Below are 15,163 nucleotides of genomic sequence, written 5' to 3'. Positions count from 1 at the left end.
TATTCCAGCGGCCATGCCAATCGAGATACCAACGCTACTCAGGATCACACGGCTCGCTTGAGTGTTGCCGTTCATGGCGATATGTCTGTTGGGCCAGCGGCGGAGGCTCTGATGAGCCATTTGTGTTCAGGCAGTCGGCTTATTTTCAGGATTGGAGAATCTGGGTACGGTGTAAAGTTCGACGTTGTGTGATTTCGTCGAAGAGGAGGGCAGGATACCAACACAGACGCAGAGAAGTTGCATTGAGCAAAGCAAGGTAGAGATGAAGAACATGGCTATGCATCAGTTGAGAAGTCTAGCGATCTGCGGGTGGTCTGATGAAGTTACACGTCCGCATTGTGTTCATCATGGTCTTGGGAACATTCGATCATCGGTTTATTTGTACCGTTTCTCTTGAATGAGATGGTCTCTGCAAGATCGACAACCTCCCGTTGTCGGCCAAATGTCAGGATTCATCTTGATCTGCGAATCAGACCGCCGTGGCAACTTTGACTGTATATATGCGTCTCTGTCGGAGGGCTTCCCTGCATATTGATGATGACTCGCAGGAATCTGGCTGTTAGTGCGCGCAAAGAAGTCGCAAAAAGGAAAGCGAGCATCGAAAAGATCCTTTGGTTCACCAGGGATGTGCGCGTAGCTTTGATGAAGTTGTGATTTGCGTTGCCTTCGTCAGAGTCTCGATGGTGATTTCAGCGTAAAGGTCAGACACAGGTTCTCCATGAGTTTGATGGAGGTCTTGATCTTGTAGGTGGAGCTTCAGGCTTCATCAGACGGTAAGTGGATCCGGCGAGATGATGAAGGTAACGTTGAAGTTGATGATGATTGGTGAACTGAGATCTAATCAGCATCAACGTTGAGCGACATCGGTGTTGTTGGCTCGGGTGACAGTCAAGATCATGATTCTCGCTTCCGCCTGCCGGTGCCCCTTACGCAGATGCTCTTTCTCCGGAACGCTGCTTGTTTGCGGGCGACAGTTATTATACGTAGGGCCCAGCCACCACTCTCGTGGCCAAAACGTGCGCCTGAAAAGGTGTGGCCTGTGCACGAATATGATATTGTGGACACACCGCGCTAGCTGTGATCGATCATGATCAGATGTCAAAATGCTTGTGTGCGCGGCAACGCACCTCGCTACGACCACAACCTCTGTTTCAGCCACGCCTGCACATGTCGGCCGTGGCTGCCATTGTGGCGAATGGAAGACTCCATTGAATTGCCAAAGAAGATGCGGATTCGGCGAAAGAGCGACGGCGTGAAGCGCCCAGGGCTTGTCCATGGAAACGAGGTCCCTTAAACTGCTCGCCGACAGAGCCGTTGAGGCAGTTGTGCAGATATGTTCGAGCAGTGCTAGTGATGCATTGATGAGTGCGAGCTGGACGCGTCGGGCTTCGCGCGGATCATGATTGCTGTCATCGACAAGCTGATGGCCGCCGGCACCGTAATTCATCCATTTCATTCATTTTGAGACGATTCTTTCAGTTCATGCATAATATTTGAGAGGACAGGGAGACGTAGGTGAGGAGGCTCGCGGTGACGATCGCGCGTCCGAGGGCGGCGGACTGCGACTCGTAAATTCGATCTCCGCGGAGGTCCGAACTCGCCGAGACAGCGCTCATCGTCTGGACGTACCGGGAACCAAGTCTGTCGCCGAGGTTCGGTTGTTCAAAGTTTCCTTTTATGTCCGGACAGTTACCATAGTTAGTAGTTTCTCACGCGATTGCATCCCCATAGCCAGAAAACCCCACGTCTTCCTTGTTACGCTATCCACTATCATTCGCATGTATATAAGGGCGCCCTCCTGCCCACGAATGGAGCAGTTTGTCCCCTTGAACTAGAATTCGTGCACTCGGATCAGCAATTCGGCTCTTCGGATAAGCCACGTGTATAAGCTCTCTCCTACACCGCAGACATGAAAGCTTTTGCGACCGTTCGTTTTTGTTATTTAATGACACTAAATTGTAATTAACTGCCTTTTTGGGACATAAAGTTGCCTAATTAGGGCATAGTGTTCCATAGGTCACACTTCAGAACACATTTTCAGAGCATTTGCAACGGGAATGAATGCCTTCATGCCTGCAGTGCTAGTACTATCGCGTCGTCCTCTCAAAGGCGACGGTCTACGCGCGTATTCTATTCGACCAGTCCGGTATCTACGTCGACGACCCTTCGAACGCCGCCGCGCTCTCAGGCAACAATCCCTCCTCAGCGGGCGAGTGAGGGGTGGTGGTGGGCTGCTGGACATTTCCGTCTACTCTGTCCGAATGTGCGAGGCAGAACTGAGAGGGAAGACAATGGACGAAACAAGGCACGGAGCGGGGAGGTGCGCCCGAATGAGGGGAGGAGTCTTGTTGGCGGTGATTGGATGCTCGCGGTGGCAACGGGCAGGCGCCGATGGGGCATGCGTACATGCTGCGCTTTATCTGCAACTCGCCTCTCTTCTTCACCTCCATTATTGTCCCTCCTTAGACACACTCTCCTTTTCTCCACCCCTCGTCCGTCGTTGGCCCCTGCTCGTCCTCGTCCTCTTGCTGCACATCGCACATTAGATATCCGCCATGATGCACTCTGCGTTCGCCGCGCTCATCCTCGCGCTCCCGCTCACTTCCCTCGCCCGTCACGAAGACGGCGCGCTCCGCCGCCGGCACCACAACGTTGCCCGCAGCAGCAGCAACAACGGCCCCACCTACATGCGCCGCGACTCCAACTACACGCTCCAAAACAAGTTTGTCGGAGAGGACTTCCTGTACGTGGCATTTTCGCGTCGTTGGCAGGAGAGCAGGAGGTTCACCTGAGAGATGGTAGCGACTGGAATTTCTACGACGCGGCTGATCCTACCTCTGGCCTCGTGGACTACCTCGACGAGGCGGACGCCGTCGCTGCTGGCCTCGCGTCCGTCGACTGCAACAACGTCACCACGCTCAAGATCGACAACACCGAGACCGTCGCTGCAGGTGGCCTCCGCAAGTCGTAAGTGCGATCGCATCTCGTTGGCACTTAATCATAGTTGATCATGTTCGGGCGTCTCGCGCAGTGTTCGCATCAGCTCACCCGAGACGTACAACGGCGGCCTGTTCATCGCCGATTTCGCTGCCATGCCCTACGGCTGCGGCATCTGGCCCGCGTACTGGACCGTCAGCGCCACTGCCACCTGGCCCGCCGGCGGCGAAATGGACATCATCGGTACGTCCCACACGTCCGCACATATCTTCCTTGCGTCCATGAAACTGACGCGGCCGCCGCAGAGGGTGTGAACCTCATGACGCAGAACCAAATCACGCTGCACACGGGCGACACCTGCACGCTCAACAGCACCGCAGCCACGACGGGCTCCATCAGCTCCACGACCTGCACGAGCAGCGCGGACGCCGACTCGGGCTGCGCCTACACCCAGCCCGGCACCAACTCGTTCGGCGCGGGCTTCAACGCCGCGGGCGGCGGCGTCTTTGCGCACCTCTGGAACAGCGATGGCATCACTGTCTGGTTCTTCACGCGCGACGCGATCCCGAGCGACGTCGCTGGTGGAACGCCCGACCCGACTTCGTGGGGAACCCCCACTGCTATCTTCCCTGATACGGGCTGCGATATCTCTGCGAGTCTTTACGACCATACGATCGTGCTTGATACTACGATTTGCGGGGACTGGGCTGGCGCGGTTTACAGCACGTCTGGGTGCCCTGGTACTTGCGACGAGATCGTCGCGAACGCGACCAACTTTGATAGTGAGTGCTTGTGCGGTAGTATCCCCGCTGCGCGTGCCTGACCGCTGCGGTTGCAGATGCCGCTTGGGAAGTCAACTATATCGCCGTCTACCAGTAGACGCGCCTAGCCCGGACCCAGACCTCAACTCCTGTAGTGTGCATCATCGCCTTGCTTTGCTTTGCTAACGACAGCGGACACGGCCACGTCCGAACGTTGCTTTTTATACACATTCAACACCGCATAGATACCATGCATCCATCCCATCCCATCCCGCTCACACGAGTCGTAATTTCCTTGCTGTCTTTTGTCCTTCGAGTTGTGTTGACCGCCCGTGGCGGGCGCGGGCCGCTCCTTTGTCGCGCCCGCCGGCGCGTCGATGTTCATAGTCGTAGCGTAAGTACATACATACGTACATGCACCGTGGCCCGTGCGGGATTGGCATTATAACTTTAACTGATGGGTGGGCGGGTGGGCAAGCCCCTCCCGCCTGTGCACCGCACGCCCGTGGGCCGCGGTGTTTTCGAGCCGGGCTGTGCGCTGGCTGATTTGTTCGTTATCGTTATTTGGTGTATGGCATACTCTGGGAATATGCACTGCTGGTTCTGTCTTGCGTCGTTGGCTGTGGTCACGCTGGCGCTTTGTGATGAGATCTCGCGGCGATGATGGCGGTGGTGGTACGTATCCAGGAGAGATTGACAGCTCATTGAGAGGACCGGGTGTGGTAGTGGTGAGATTTAGGCCGGAGATGTATTCAGGAGGGATAATTGGACGCTCCTAGAATGGCGGTGGAGGAGAGCTGGCTGCGGCGAAGCAGGGCCAGGGCACTTGCTATGGACGGGCGTTTGCCGGGGATATATATATATACCTTTGTCATGTGCATATGAAGCTCATTGAAGGTGCTCGAGCGAGGATTTATATCCGCGTGTTTCAGATGTAGTATCCGATGATTATGCTTCGTTCTGGCCCGGTTGGCAGGCTGCGGTCCCATTGGCGGGACCGGGTCCCGAGTGGGTTCGGGATGTTGTAACGAGGTTGAGTACTGTCGTTTACGACGCAGTCTGAAGGTTCTTAAGACAGAGATGCTTAGCTACTCGTCTTTTCTGGAATGGCTTTGAAAACTCACCTTGGTGTCGTTGATGTGGCGGAGGAACACTAGGCATCCAGCTTCTCTTCTGTGTGCGGAATTGATCACGTGATTACTGCGAACACTACGCCTTCCATAACGGGCCGCGCGGTGCTCCCTCCGCCTCCGCGCGTGATCGGTCAGCGTCAGTCAGTACTCAACGCCACAACGGCCAACTGCCACACAGCACATAGTCCTTGCTCACCAACCACCTCCACCACGCTCCTACGCTACCATGGTCTGCAAGAAATGCGAGGGTGTAAGTAGCGTTTTCTTTTGTGAAGCGAGGGAGTGTGTGCTGACTTGAGGATGTGATGTGTGTAGAAATTGTCGAAGCTCGCGGCGCCGGACCCGTTCACGAATAGCTCGCAGAGCATCAAGGAGGGGTCTCGCAAGGTCGGGGAGAATAAGCTTCTCACGAGGCCGGGCAGCTCGAAAAACAGGTTTCAGGTGCGTATGCCCTCCATTGGCCGTGGTGACTGAGACTGACGGTGGTTCGTTGTGCAGCCGTATCAAGGGAAATGTAGAGACTGCAAGTCGACCGTCACGCAGAACAAGGCCAAGTACTGTCATGGTACGTTTCCCCTTTCTATTTGTCCTGGATTTTTGACTGACTGGATATTGTAGGATGCGCATATAAGCGGGGTGTATGTGCGATATGTGGCAAGAAGGTGCTGGACACCACGGGTTATGCGATGTCGTCGAAGTGATGCGGTGGGACGGAGCTGGGTTTCTTTCGCGGGCGCGCGGGTGGATGGACTTTTCAACGTGTTTTAGAATTGCTATCTTGTATGTAATGTGCATCACCTATCATTATTCGCTCTGTTGCTACTGATCACGGGTGGTGGGATTAATTGTCAACTTACGCTGTGCGTCGAGGAGTTGACAATACCTCCGCCATGCTCGCGGCAGCATTGAACTGCGTTCACTCATCTGTCGGCTGATGCATGGCCCTCATCCTCTCAACAGTGTGGTACATATAAATGCGAGGTTTTATTTGATAACGGGATATAGGTACAACTATATATGTAGCATAAATGAAGGGCGGAGATGCTGTGAGATAATCTGAGTATGAATCCGTGGGGTTGAATCCGATGAAAGCGATACGGGACCGACAGTCATCAAAGCGAGATGCGCACTGGAGATGCACGAAAACAATCCGACTCTTTGCCATGAATCCAAACAGTTCCAATCCTACGAAAGCAATACCAGAGCGACAGTCACCAAATCGAGACACGTACATCCAACCTCTAGATCTTCACCTTGGCCCTCTGCTCGTAGATCTCTACGTCAATGGTGTTTGTACTGAGGAAGCGGTAAATGTTGACGAGATTCGTCTGCCCGTACCGCCTCAGCCGCCCGATCGCCTGCGTCTCGCACGCATCGTATATCTCTTGCGTCGCGGCCAGCAACGGCGACAGGAAGACCGCATGGTTGGCCGACGCCAAATTCGCCCCGCTCGCGCTCTCATCCATGACGTTCAGCAGCAGTACGCGCTCCTCGCTGTCCGTCTGGAACTGCTCGAGGTTTTTGCTCATCTGCGCTGCCGTGCCCCGGATCTCGAGGAACTTGACCTTGTTCGCGGCGAGCGCCTCTGCGACCTTTTTCATGAGGTCGGGGAATTGCACGAAGATGAGGACCCGCTCTTCCTTGGGTATCTCCCTCCTATAAAGATTGATTAGCATCCGCAAAAGACCTCGAGATTGCGACTTACTTGATGAGGTGAATGACTCGCTCGAGCTTGAGGCCGTAGTGCTTGCCCTGCCCATCGCGCTGCTCGTCGTCAACGCCCAGGGTATCGCCCTTTACGACATTCAGTACACGAGCGGCGGCCTTGCATGCTCCGGACGCGGCATACACGCACTCCTCCCTTTCCGCACACTCTGTCACACACCCGATGCAGCCCATATGGCCACAAGACGAGAGGACCGCGACCTCCTCGATCGGGACCTGATCCCGCCCACATGACGGACACGACACCACAGGAGCCACATCCACCTGCCTCTGCAAGTCCCTAACGGCGGTGAAGTACCGCAACGACCGCACGCGGCCCACGAGCTCCTTCGTCAGCCGGCGTATCCCATGCGTCTGCTCACGGTGTTCCCAGATGAGCCGCTTGACCTTCTCCGGCAGACTATCGTCCTTAGACTTGCCCTTTCCCCGCGCGTCGATCTGCTTGTTCGTAATCGCCTGAAGGGGAGCAGTGACGTTCGCCTGGTCGAGCAGCATCTTCATCTGCTCCGTCGCATCCTCGTCTCCGACGCCCTCGTTGCGCGTGACGCGAATATACTCTCGGAAGAGCGACTCGGTTTCGACCTTGCCGATCTGCTTCTCTTTCTTGAGTGCCTCCGCGATCATCTTCTCAAGCTCGAGCTTGCAGTTGTCGAGCTGTGCACGCCGCTCGCGGACGATTACCTCGCACGCTTTCATAGCGTTCTCCTTGTCAGAGGAGTCGAGCTCGAAGTGTGAGCAGCGCTTGAGGAGGGCTTCTTCGGCAGTGCTGGAGAGAACGATTAAGAATCCTTAAAATTCCTATGCTGCAAACGACGACGTACCTGCTTTCTCCGAGTGCCTGGGCCACTCGCTTTTCCCGGTCGCTTTCGCTCTTCCTGCTACGCTTGACGGTCATGTCCAGCGCACGAAGATGATGCTCGAGTTCCAAGTAGATCGCACGCTCTGCAGCAGGCAGGTCCACCTTCCTGATCTCTTCGCTTGACGGGATCTCGTCAATCTCAGCAATGTTCTACCGAAAACAAAATTAGAAAATGTAGTAAAGAGAAACAAAGCACTCACTTGACGGACGAATTGATCCAAAAACGTTTGCCCGATTTGGTGGCGGTGGGCATGCCACTCGAGACTGTGGACCTCACGGAAAGAGTGGAATTTCTCCACAGCTGCAGTGGTTGTCAATACAAGCTCTCAGATGCTGATGGTGAATAAATGCTCACCGGTCTGCTCCATGCGGCGTTTCTTCACCTGCGCTGACTGCCCTTCACCATCATCATCCACACCAAGGTGCAGATTGAGGAATGCGGATATGGTTTTGAGCGCGCCGAAGCCGTGGATCGGGGGAGTACCGGAGAGCACCCAGTGTCGCTCGGCCGTGATGTTGGTGACCATTGAGTGGACCTTGCCGTCAAGATACGTATACTCATCCACAACCTTCCGGGAGAAGTGGAACATTTCAAGTGGCGGAGCCTGCATCTGCGTCCAGTCCTTCTTCACCGCGGGCGACCCCAGCTTCCACGGGTCCTCGACTTCTCTCCTCTTCTTGGCAGGCCTCTCGCCGTCATCCTGAGCCTTGCGCTTCTTGATAGCTTTCTTCGGCTTGCCCTTTGAAGACGACGGTTCATCGATGTCCATAGCATCGCTGTCCGAAGTGGCGGCAGACTTCTTGCTGCCCTTCGCCCCCTTCCCCGCTGTCGACGGCTTGGACAATCTGCTAGAATAGTCATCATCATCGGACGTGACCACGTCATCCAAGGCCGTCTCGTCCTCGGACTGGGTTTCTTCCGCCACAGACTCTTCGTACTCCGAATCGTGCGACTTCTTGGAGCGTTTGACGTAAATTGCCTTCTTCGTGGAGCGTCTGGCCCTTGGATCGTCCTGGTCTTCATCAGGCAGAAAGTCGCCGTCAGACTGGGCCTGCTCTTCCTCGTCGTCGGAAATCATGATCGGACGCCTCTGAGAGCCTCGACGACGACGTGGCTTGGCGGGCACGTCCGAATCGTCCTCTCCGTCTGTCGTCTCAGGCGCAGAGGACGAGACAATGCTCATCGCTGAGGGAGATTTGCCGCGCTTGGGCAGAGGAGGTATGACAACCTCCATGACCATCCCCGTTCGCGGGCTCTTCGCCTCTGAACGTTCCGGCTTTGGCTTCGCTGCACCTTCTGCGACCTCGGCTGCCTGACGATAAGTCTTACCCTTAAGTCGCTTTGTGGAAACGAGGAAATTGGCCTCGTCCTCGTCTGGTAAAATGAATTAGCATACAGCAGCAGGATAACAAATATAAATATCATACCTAGCTTCCTGCCTTCGTTGATTTTTCTCATCACCGCTCGCGCGCCCTCCTCTCTAAGCCGGTCGACCTGTCCACGGAGCGACGCCAGCACGTTTTCCAACCTCGCGTTGAAGTACCTACCATCTTTAGCAGGCAGACTCCCGGCACCAGCGAAAATTTCCAGGTGCGCCAGGTACACGATACTTTTGAACAAGTTGGACGCGACGACGACAATGTCCGCTTCCTGGATATTCTCGACAGTCAAGGAGTTCAGGCTCGAAACGGTGGTGATCACGACGACCTTGAACCGTTTTCCGGTGAACTTCTTCACCTCGGAGCCCCACTGTCCGGTCAAATGAGGAGGAACGACTACGAGGGTCGCTTTGACCGGGATTTTGCCCTTCATGTCCTCCACCTTCCTGAAATCCTGCTCGACGCTCTTCGACGTGCAGTCAATAAGCCCAAGCGTGATCGCGGTCTTCCCGTACCCGACCTCGTCCGCAAGCACGCCTCCCCTGACACGAACTGGCCTCTGAGCGCGACCTTCCGCCCTCCACCCAAGCGGCTCCAAAATTGCTTCCGAAATTTCCTCCTCGATGAACGGAGGCGCGTCCGGCTCCTCCTGCGCCAGCATCCACGTAAGTGATCTCAACTGCTCCGGACGCAAGTCAATGATGAAGCTCGGAGGCTGGGCGTGCTGCACGTCGCGCCGGTTGCTCGAGAGCCTGAACTTCGGACGGCTGATCTTCGCTGCTGGGAGGAAGTCGGTCGTCAGTCGCCACGAGGTCTTGATTTCCCCTGTGCGTCCTGCAGAGGGCAAACGAGACATGGCCCGGTGCATGAGCGAGGTGACATTGACGCCAATGCGGACCACCCCGACGCCGTTTTCCTCGAGCTTGAGCTGAGTGACGAACGGTGCGGGGCGGCGCTTCAGCCTACGCTCATACTCCCCAGCCTGCGCCGTATCCTCAATCGCCACAATCTTGTTCTTGTTCTTCGTCCAGCGCAGATCGGGCGCTGTTGGCGCACACCGCTCGCAGTTGACGTGGTCGTGCATCGCCTCCGCGTCTTGCCAGTCGCCAAAGTGGTCGCCGACGTTGCGGATGCGCTCGATGAGCCACGCGAGGGCCTTGAACGTCACTCGCTCGTGTACCTTGTCGATTTCGCGCCAGGCGCCGCGCGGCCACTCCGGGCCTGCCTGGTTGAGGAGTGAAACGCGGCACACGAGGAGGGCGTTTGCACTGGAGCAGGCGTCGTTCGAGACGCTGACGTTCAGGTGGTCTCTGGGAACGGCGAAGTGCGCTTCGTGGCCGGCCACGGGCTAACTCGAAGCGTAAGCCATGTCAATGATAGAATTGATATTGGTATTACTTACCACCAGACGCGTCCCAGACGACTCGACCCACTTCTGCGGAATATGGCACGCAATGCTCTGCTCTTCCACAGTATCAGACTGCCTCCACTTCGACTCAAACTTACAAACAAGAGGCCGGGTCTCGCCATACTCATAACGCCGCGTGCTGATAGACATGACGAAGCAGTCATCCGCTGGATCTCCGCACCGCGTCGGGTCGAGCAACAAGAACAGCGGCGGCAAGTGCGAGTCGCGCTCGTCAGACGTCTTTTTGTGCAACGCAGAGTTCGCAGTACCGCATTTGTCCAACAAGGTATACACACCCGAGATATCCCTGTCAAAATGAACCGCGTCCTCCCGGGGAACGCTAATCTCAAGCCTCGAATTGACCATCTTATCTTTGAACGCATCGCCCTGCAAACCAAGTTTCTGCTCCCACGACGGAACAGGCTCGCTACCCGAAATCGCGATACGCACAGACGTCATATGCGGCAGCGCAAAGTCCCACCGTCCCTCGAACAGCCCGTCCGTGCAGATCATCCTGCCCACAGGAGCCTCCAACAGCCTGCGCAACTCCGAGTTGGCCGGCTCGCTCTCCTCCGGCTTCGCAAACAGGCGCCACTCGGGCTGCTGGGGATAGAGCAAGAGCTCCAAACAGGCGACGGGAGACCGATACGTCGCCACCCAGATGTCCTGTCGCTTTGGCTCGACGAACCGCAGCTCGTGCTGGGAGACGCGGAGCACGGCCTCGCACCAGCTTGACCAGCGCTTGCTCGGGATAGAGACTCCCGACGCCTCCTTGAGGCTGTCGAGCAGCGCTCGAGAGACGTTAGATAGGGAAAGAGACATGGGCAGCGTGGACTTGAGCTCCTTCGCAAATGCGGTCGGGGACATCCGTGGGTTTGCCTGGACGTCGACGGGCTCCGGGTTGTGCTCCGGCCTCCCGCCGCACTTGACACAAGACGAGGACCCACAGTCCTTGCAGCGATTCACCTGGCGGTCGGTGATGTCCTTCCGGCCTTCACATTCGCACAGACGCGCGCTCTTGACCGCCTTGTCGAGGACGGTCGCAAGAGGAACAGCGGCGGTCGACGCTAGGTCCAAGGGCTGGTCCACGAGCTGGTCCTCCCCGGACACCCGATCCTCCATGGGGATGTCATCGAGCGCCTGGTCGATGTCCATCGAATCGTCCTGCACGTCCTCCCTATCGATATCCATCGACATGTCATTTCTGGACTCGTACGTGCTCAAGTCGCTGCCTTCCTTGAGCAGCTTCCGGCCCACGATGAGCGCAGCCATGATGCATGTACCGACGACGGTCGTGGACATTGCGTTCCCCGCGAGGTCGGCGAGCTGGTCCTCCGTTTCACGCGTCAGGAGTAGCTCGTCCACGGGCAGGCCCTGCATGGAGAGGGCCTCGAGGCCGACCATGGGCCCGCCGCGGTTCGTGATGTAGGGGATCATGGCGGGGGTCAAGCATGGACAGATGCCGGCTATGTTGGACCCAATGGTTCGATCGACGTTCTGCGAAAGATTCCATACTTGCCTATAACGCGCTTCGGTATCAGCAAACGTACACAAGAGTGAGCAGCACTACTCACGTCTTGTACGATGGGTCGACGCCCTTCTTGGCAGATCGGAGAAGAGTAATGTCCATAAGGTCCCAAACACGCTCGACTTGCCCGACTCCCCAGTCGTTCCACGCAAAATCTGGAAGCTTGCAGAAACCACCTGAAAAACGATAAGCACGCGCCACTCAGCACAACACGACGTATAACTAACCTTCGTCCCAGCTCGTCAGCGAACGCTTCGAGCCGAGCTGCTCCTCCAACCTCGCGCGTTGGTGGCGGGACTCGCACCGGCCCCAATCTGTCCGGCCTGTCCGTCGGTCACCCGCGTTGTAACTTTGAGAGACGAGCTTTTCGCGCGCCTGATGAATGCGCGGGTCATCCGAGGGGAGCAGGAAAGCATCGAGCGTGGACGACGCGGGCCGCTTGAGCTTGTCGAGAAGCCTCTTCCAGTCACCTGGAAGATGAGAATTTCGCTGGTCCACAGCGAGAAGGTATACCCGGGTTCGCGTATGAGGTATGTAAAAGTTCTTGGTATCGACTCGCAAAAAGTCGGCACTGTATTTATTCTTCTCAAAGTACTCGACGACGCGCTCCCATGGCGCCGAGCAGACGTTCTCCAGGATGACAAGGGGTGGTCGATGATTCTTCACCCAGGACATCATCCCTCGAAAGGTCCTTCCAGACTCTCCGTTCGCGTCGATATCTTGTTTCTCATTGTTGAGATTGGAATAGTCGACGCAGGAAGTACCCGCGATAAGAATGTCGACGTCTCCAGGGACGGGCGCTAGGGATCCGTAAGCTGTCGTTCTTCATTGCACGCGTTAGATCATATGTGATCAAACGAAAAATGGCTGGAACACGTACGCGTGCGTGTCCCCAAGCTCGCATACATCGCGGAACAGCAGAGGTGGCTGAAAGTTCCGCTCGATGTATGCCTGCTTGAAGGGCTCGATCTCGCACGAAAAGACGTGTTCGAACTCGAGATTCACGTCATAATGCTCGAGGATGGATCTGCGAATGAGGTCAAGTGCGAGAAGTGGGGATTCTGTGCCAGAACACATAGTAGCGACGCGCATCTTGCGGCCTTGCAGGTGCTGCGCCACTGCCGTGATCTGGGGAGCGCGTGCAACAAGGTCAGAGAAAATAGCTGGTATTTGATGTATTGGAGGCAGGTCAGACGCGTCTGGAGCTGAGCCTTTGCTCGTTCCAGCGGTGGGTTTCTCAACTTCTTCCTCAGACTCAGAGGCCTCCGAGTCATCATCTGCTTCAGGTTCAGGCTTTGCAGAACCCTTGAAGAATGAGGTGATGTGCTTTTGGCCCCGAGCGGGAGCAGACTTCTTTGCTCGCGCCATGTCAAAGTGAGCAGGGGGAGGGGGAGAGAGGAGGAGAAAGTGTGTTGAATGGGGGACACACGCGTCGTGCGTGTGGGCGCTCCATTACGAAGCGTCACAATCGCGATCAGTCATGGCGTGACATGGCCGTGACTAAACGTGTATGCGGTGCTTGGCGATCCTCCCGATTCGATTCGAGGATCTAACTTTGGCAGGCCTGGGCTTCCCAGAAATATAGCATATCCATTCACAGGCCGTCTTGTCTGTGCCCGCCAGCTGCGTCCGCTAGGGGATTTCGACCGCCGCCATCGAGGTGTCAGGCAGCCACCCAGTGCGTCGATCATGTGACGTGCAGCTTTCGTTACCCTAAACATTGACCAAGTGCTTCAGGAACCTGGGACGTTGATTTTCTTACGGCGACGGCCAACCAGCCGCCAGTTCGTTTCATCCGCAAAAGTGGTAGCCTGAACCGGTCCTCGATCGGCCAACTTGTCACCGTGATCGTCTGTAACAATGGCTTCTAGCTGGAGCGATGCATGGGGGACCGTGAGACGCGCCTTTGGCGAAGACTCCCTACAATGGCTTGATAGGTCCTACGTAGTAGATTGGTATGTACAACAGAGGTATCCATCAAGTGCATGACATATGCAATGCGATACAGGTCTATAGCATCCATTGCCTGGATCGTCGCCTGGATACTCTCCGGTTTGCCTCCGTTCGAGCGGGAGTTCAGCCGTAGCGATCCCGTGATAGACCACAAACACAGATCGAGCCAGTATGCCTTCAATTTCATCATCTTTACGTCAGGATCTTTGATGTACAGTTCGCAGGATAAGCGGTGAACTCAATTGGTCCATTGCATTGTTTGTCCCTCTTGCAGTGGTGATGGCCACCAGCCTCTATAGACGGTCTGCCGTCGATTTACATCATGGCTGCCTTGCCCTCTTGGCTGGGAGGTGAGATATAGTCTGCGATGCTGTCAACCCACTTACTTATGCAATGTCAGAGGGTTCTCGGAAGTGATCACAGAATTCCTCAAAAACAGAGTTGGTGCGGATACTGCTGCCACAATGTTCATGCATAACATCATGCTCACGAGCATTCAGGCCGTCTACGACCAGATTTCCTCCACCGGTGCAAATGGGACAAAGACGTCAAATCATGTGCAGGGTAACCTTATTCTTACCGCATTCTCCCAGGAACCCTCTCTCACTTCGAACGCCAGGGACCTCGAAACAGTACTCGATGGACGGCGGTCGTTCCCATCCGGTCATTCCTCAACCGCATTCTCCGGCATGATGTTCCTCTCGCTGTTCATCGCAGGCATGACAGGAGCATGGTGCATCACCCACCCCGCTCCCGCGCGCTCCTTCGTCGCCAGCCGCCTCGCGCGATTCATCCTCTCGCTCCTCCCACTCGTGTTCGCCTCCTGGGTCGCGATCAGCCGCCTCGAGGACAACGTGCGTCCCTATAACGCATGCACACTGACGATATCATATTGACGACTGACCCGTTGGTGTTGGGTTGGTTTGGTTTGGATTCCTGCAGAAACACCACAAAGAAGACGTCATAGTTGGCAGCCTGATTGGTAGCGCGTGCGCCATCGTGTGTTACCTGACATACTGGCCCAGCCCGTTCACGCACGGCCGCAACCCCTCCGCATCCGTGTCCGCGTCTGCCTCGCGCTCCGCCGCGCACGCCCCGAGACTCGTCTATGTAGACCACGACCGCGACTCTGCAAGACAGCAGAACGGGTATGACTACGAGCTGGCTGGGATGGTGCATGAAAATGGGGTGGAGTCGGTTTGACCCGACGTATATGCTACTGACTTTCGTCCGTGCTGATGGTTTGATGATTCTTCGATCGATCGTTGCTTTGGAAGTCGAGAAACTTGTTTACAGGCTGCATACCCCTTTTCATTGTGAACACATGCCAGTTCATGTAGACCGTTGCCAATTCACTTACAGTGTTCAAGTACAATGAAAGGACATTGCCTCTGTCAATTGGGCAGAAACACGAGTTCGATCAACGTTGCTATGGCCGACCGAAGACGTGTCCACGGTGACTTTGCTGGAATGACGAGC

The 15,163-nt window shown here is 56.0% G+C and overlaps 5 protein-coding genes across 5 annotated transcripts; 4 read left to right on the top strand and 1 right to left on the bottom strand.

Annotated features, from left to right (window-relative positions):
• Positions 1 to 1,834: 1,834 nt before the first annotated feature.
• On the top strand, positions 1,835 to 2,819 carry LAESUDRAFT_122800 (uncharacterized protein). Its single transcript, XM_040901253.1, has 3 exons — positions 1,835 to 1,927; positions 1,988 to 2,743; positions 2,803 to 2,819. Exon 2 carries the CDS (start codon positions 2,058 to 2,060, stop codon positions 2,544 to 2,546), a length of 489 nt encoding a protein of 162 aa, XP_040765031.1. The 5' UTR covers positions 1,835 to 1,927; positions 1,988 to 2,057; the 3' UTR covers positions 2,547 to 2,743; positions 2,803 to 2,819.
• Positions 2,400 to 3,954, top strand: LAESUDRAFT_122806 (glycoside hydrolase family 16 protein). Its single transcript, XM_040901254.1, has 4 exons — positions 2,400 to 2,743; positions 2,803 to 2,967; positions 3,032 to 3,180; positions 3,243 to 3,954. The coding sequence occupies exons 1-4, from the start codon at positions 2,556 to 2,558 to the stop codon at positions 3,758 to 3,760; spliced, it is 1,020 nt and encodes a 339-aa protein (XP_040765030.1). The 5' UTR covers positions 2,400 to 2,555; the 3' UTR covers positions 3,761 to 3,954.
• A 1,103-nt stretch (positions 3,955 to 5,057) lies between these two features.
• LAESUDRAFT_678295 (uncharacterized protein) lies at positions 5,058 to 5,617 on the top strand (the record flags this gene model as incomplete). Its single annotated transcript, XM_040905680.1, has 4 exons — positions 5,058 to 5,081; positions 5,147 to 5,272; positions 5,330 to 5,396; positions 5,450 to 5,617. The coding sequence occupies 4 exons, from the start codon at positions 5,058 to 5,060 to the stop codon at positions 5,530 to 5,532; spliced, it is 300 nt and encodes a 99-aa protein (XP_040765029.1). The 3' UTR covers positions 5,533 to 5,617.
• Positions 5,618 to 5,807: 190 nt separating this feature from the next.
• LAESUDRAFT_725197 (uncharacterized protein) lies at positions 5,808 to 12,634 on the bottom strand. The gene is made up of 10 exons (XM_040908776.1): positions 12,612 to 12,634; positions 11,959 to 12,554; positions 11,778 to 11,907; positions 10,198 to 11,722; positions 8,844 to 10,143; positions 7,771 to 8,790; positions 7,616 to 7,716; positions 7,378 to 7,565; positions 6,537 to 7,322; positions 5,808 to 6,487 (listed from the first exon to the last, which is right to left on the bottom strand). The coding sequence occupies exons 2-10, from the start codon at positions 12,404 to 12,406 to the stop codon at positions 6,073 to 6,075; spliced, it is 5,913 nt and encodes a 1,970-aa protein (XP_040765028.1). The 5' UTR covers positions 12,407 to 12,554; positions 12,612 to 12,634; the 3' UTR covers positions 5,808 to 6,072.
• An 863-nt stretch (positions 12,635 to 13,497) lies between these two features.
• Positions 13,498 to 15,034, top strand: LAESUDRAFT_725196 (lipid phosphate phosphatase 1). The gene is made up of 7 exons (XM_040908775.1): positions 13,498 to 13,686; positions 13,740 to 13,853; positions 13,909 to 14,034; positions 14,085 to 14,128; positions 14,185 to 14,248; positions 14,304 to 14,538; positions 14,627 to 15,034. The coding sequence occupies exons 1-7, from the start codon at positions 13,592 to 13,594 to the stop codon at positions 14,885 to 14,887; spliced, it is 939 nt and encodes a 312-aa protein (XP_040765027.1). The 5' UTR covers positions 13,498 to 13,591; the 3' UTR covers positions 14,888 to 15,034.
• Positions 15,035 to 15,163: the final 129 nt, after the last annotated feature.

This window comes from Laetiporus sulphureus (assembly GCF_001632365.1).
Source record: "Laetiporus sulphureus 93-53 unplaced genomic scaffold LAESUscaffold_16, whole genome shotgun sequence".
In the NCBI taxonomy this organism is placed as follows: Eukaryota; Fungi; Basidiomycota; class Agaricomycetes; order Polyporales; family Laetiporaceae; genus Laetiporus; species Laetiporus sulphureus.
Note: the sequence above shows the minus strand (reverse complement) of the source record. Positions and strands in the feature narration are given on the sequence as shown.

Excerpts from the sequence above, each read along its gene's own strand:
- LAESUDRAFT_122800 (XM_040901253.1), top strand. The coding sequence starts at position 2,058 with ATGAATGCCTTCATGCCTGCAGTGCTAGTACTATCGCGTCGTCCTCTC.
- LAESUDRAFT_122806 (XM_040901254.1), top strand. The coding sequence starts at position 2,556 with ATGATGCACTCTGCGTTCGCCGCGCTCATCCTCGCGCTCCCGCTCACT. Across the intron at positions 2,968-3,031 it reads GCAGGTGGCCTCCGCAAGTC|TGTTCGCATCAGCTCACCCG; the intron begins GTAAGTGCGATC and ends CGTCTCGCGCAG. Across the intron at positions 3,181-3,242 it reads CGGCGAAATGGACATCATCG|AGGGTGTGAACCTCATGACG; the intron begins GTACGTCCCACA and ends CGGCCGCCGCAG.
- LAESUDRAFT_725197 (XM_040908776.1), bottom strand. The coding sequence starts at position 12,406 with ATGTCCTGGGTGAAGAATCATCGACCACCCCTTGTCATCCTGGAGAAC. Across the intron at positions 11,908-11,958 it reads GCTGACGAGCTGGGACGAAG|GTGGTTTCTGCAAGCTTCCA; the intron begins GTTAGTTATACG and ends ATCGTTTTTCAG. Across the intron at positions 7,717-7,770 it reads ACGCCGCATGGAGCAGACCG|CTGTGGAGAAATTCCACTCT; the intron begins GTGAGCATTTAT and ends CAACCACTGCAG.
- LAESUDRAFT_725196 (XM_040908775.1), top strand. The coding sequence starts at position 13,592 with ATGGCTTCTAGCTGGAGCGATGCATGGGGGACCGTGAGACGCGCCTTT. Across the intron at positions 14,035-14,084 it reads CTTGCCCTCTTGGCTGGGAG|AGGGTTCTCGGAAGTGATCA; the intron begins GTGAGATATAGT and ends ATGCAATGTCAG. Across the intron at positions 14,249-14,303 it reads GACGTCAAATCATGTGCAGG|GGACCTCGAAACAGTACTCG; the intron begins GTAACCTTATTC and ends TTCGAACGCCAG.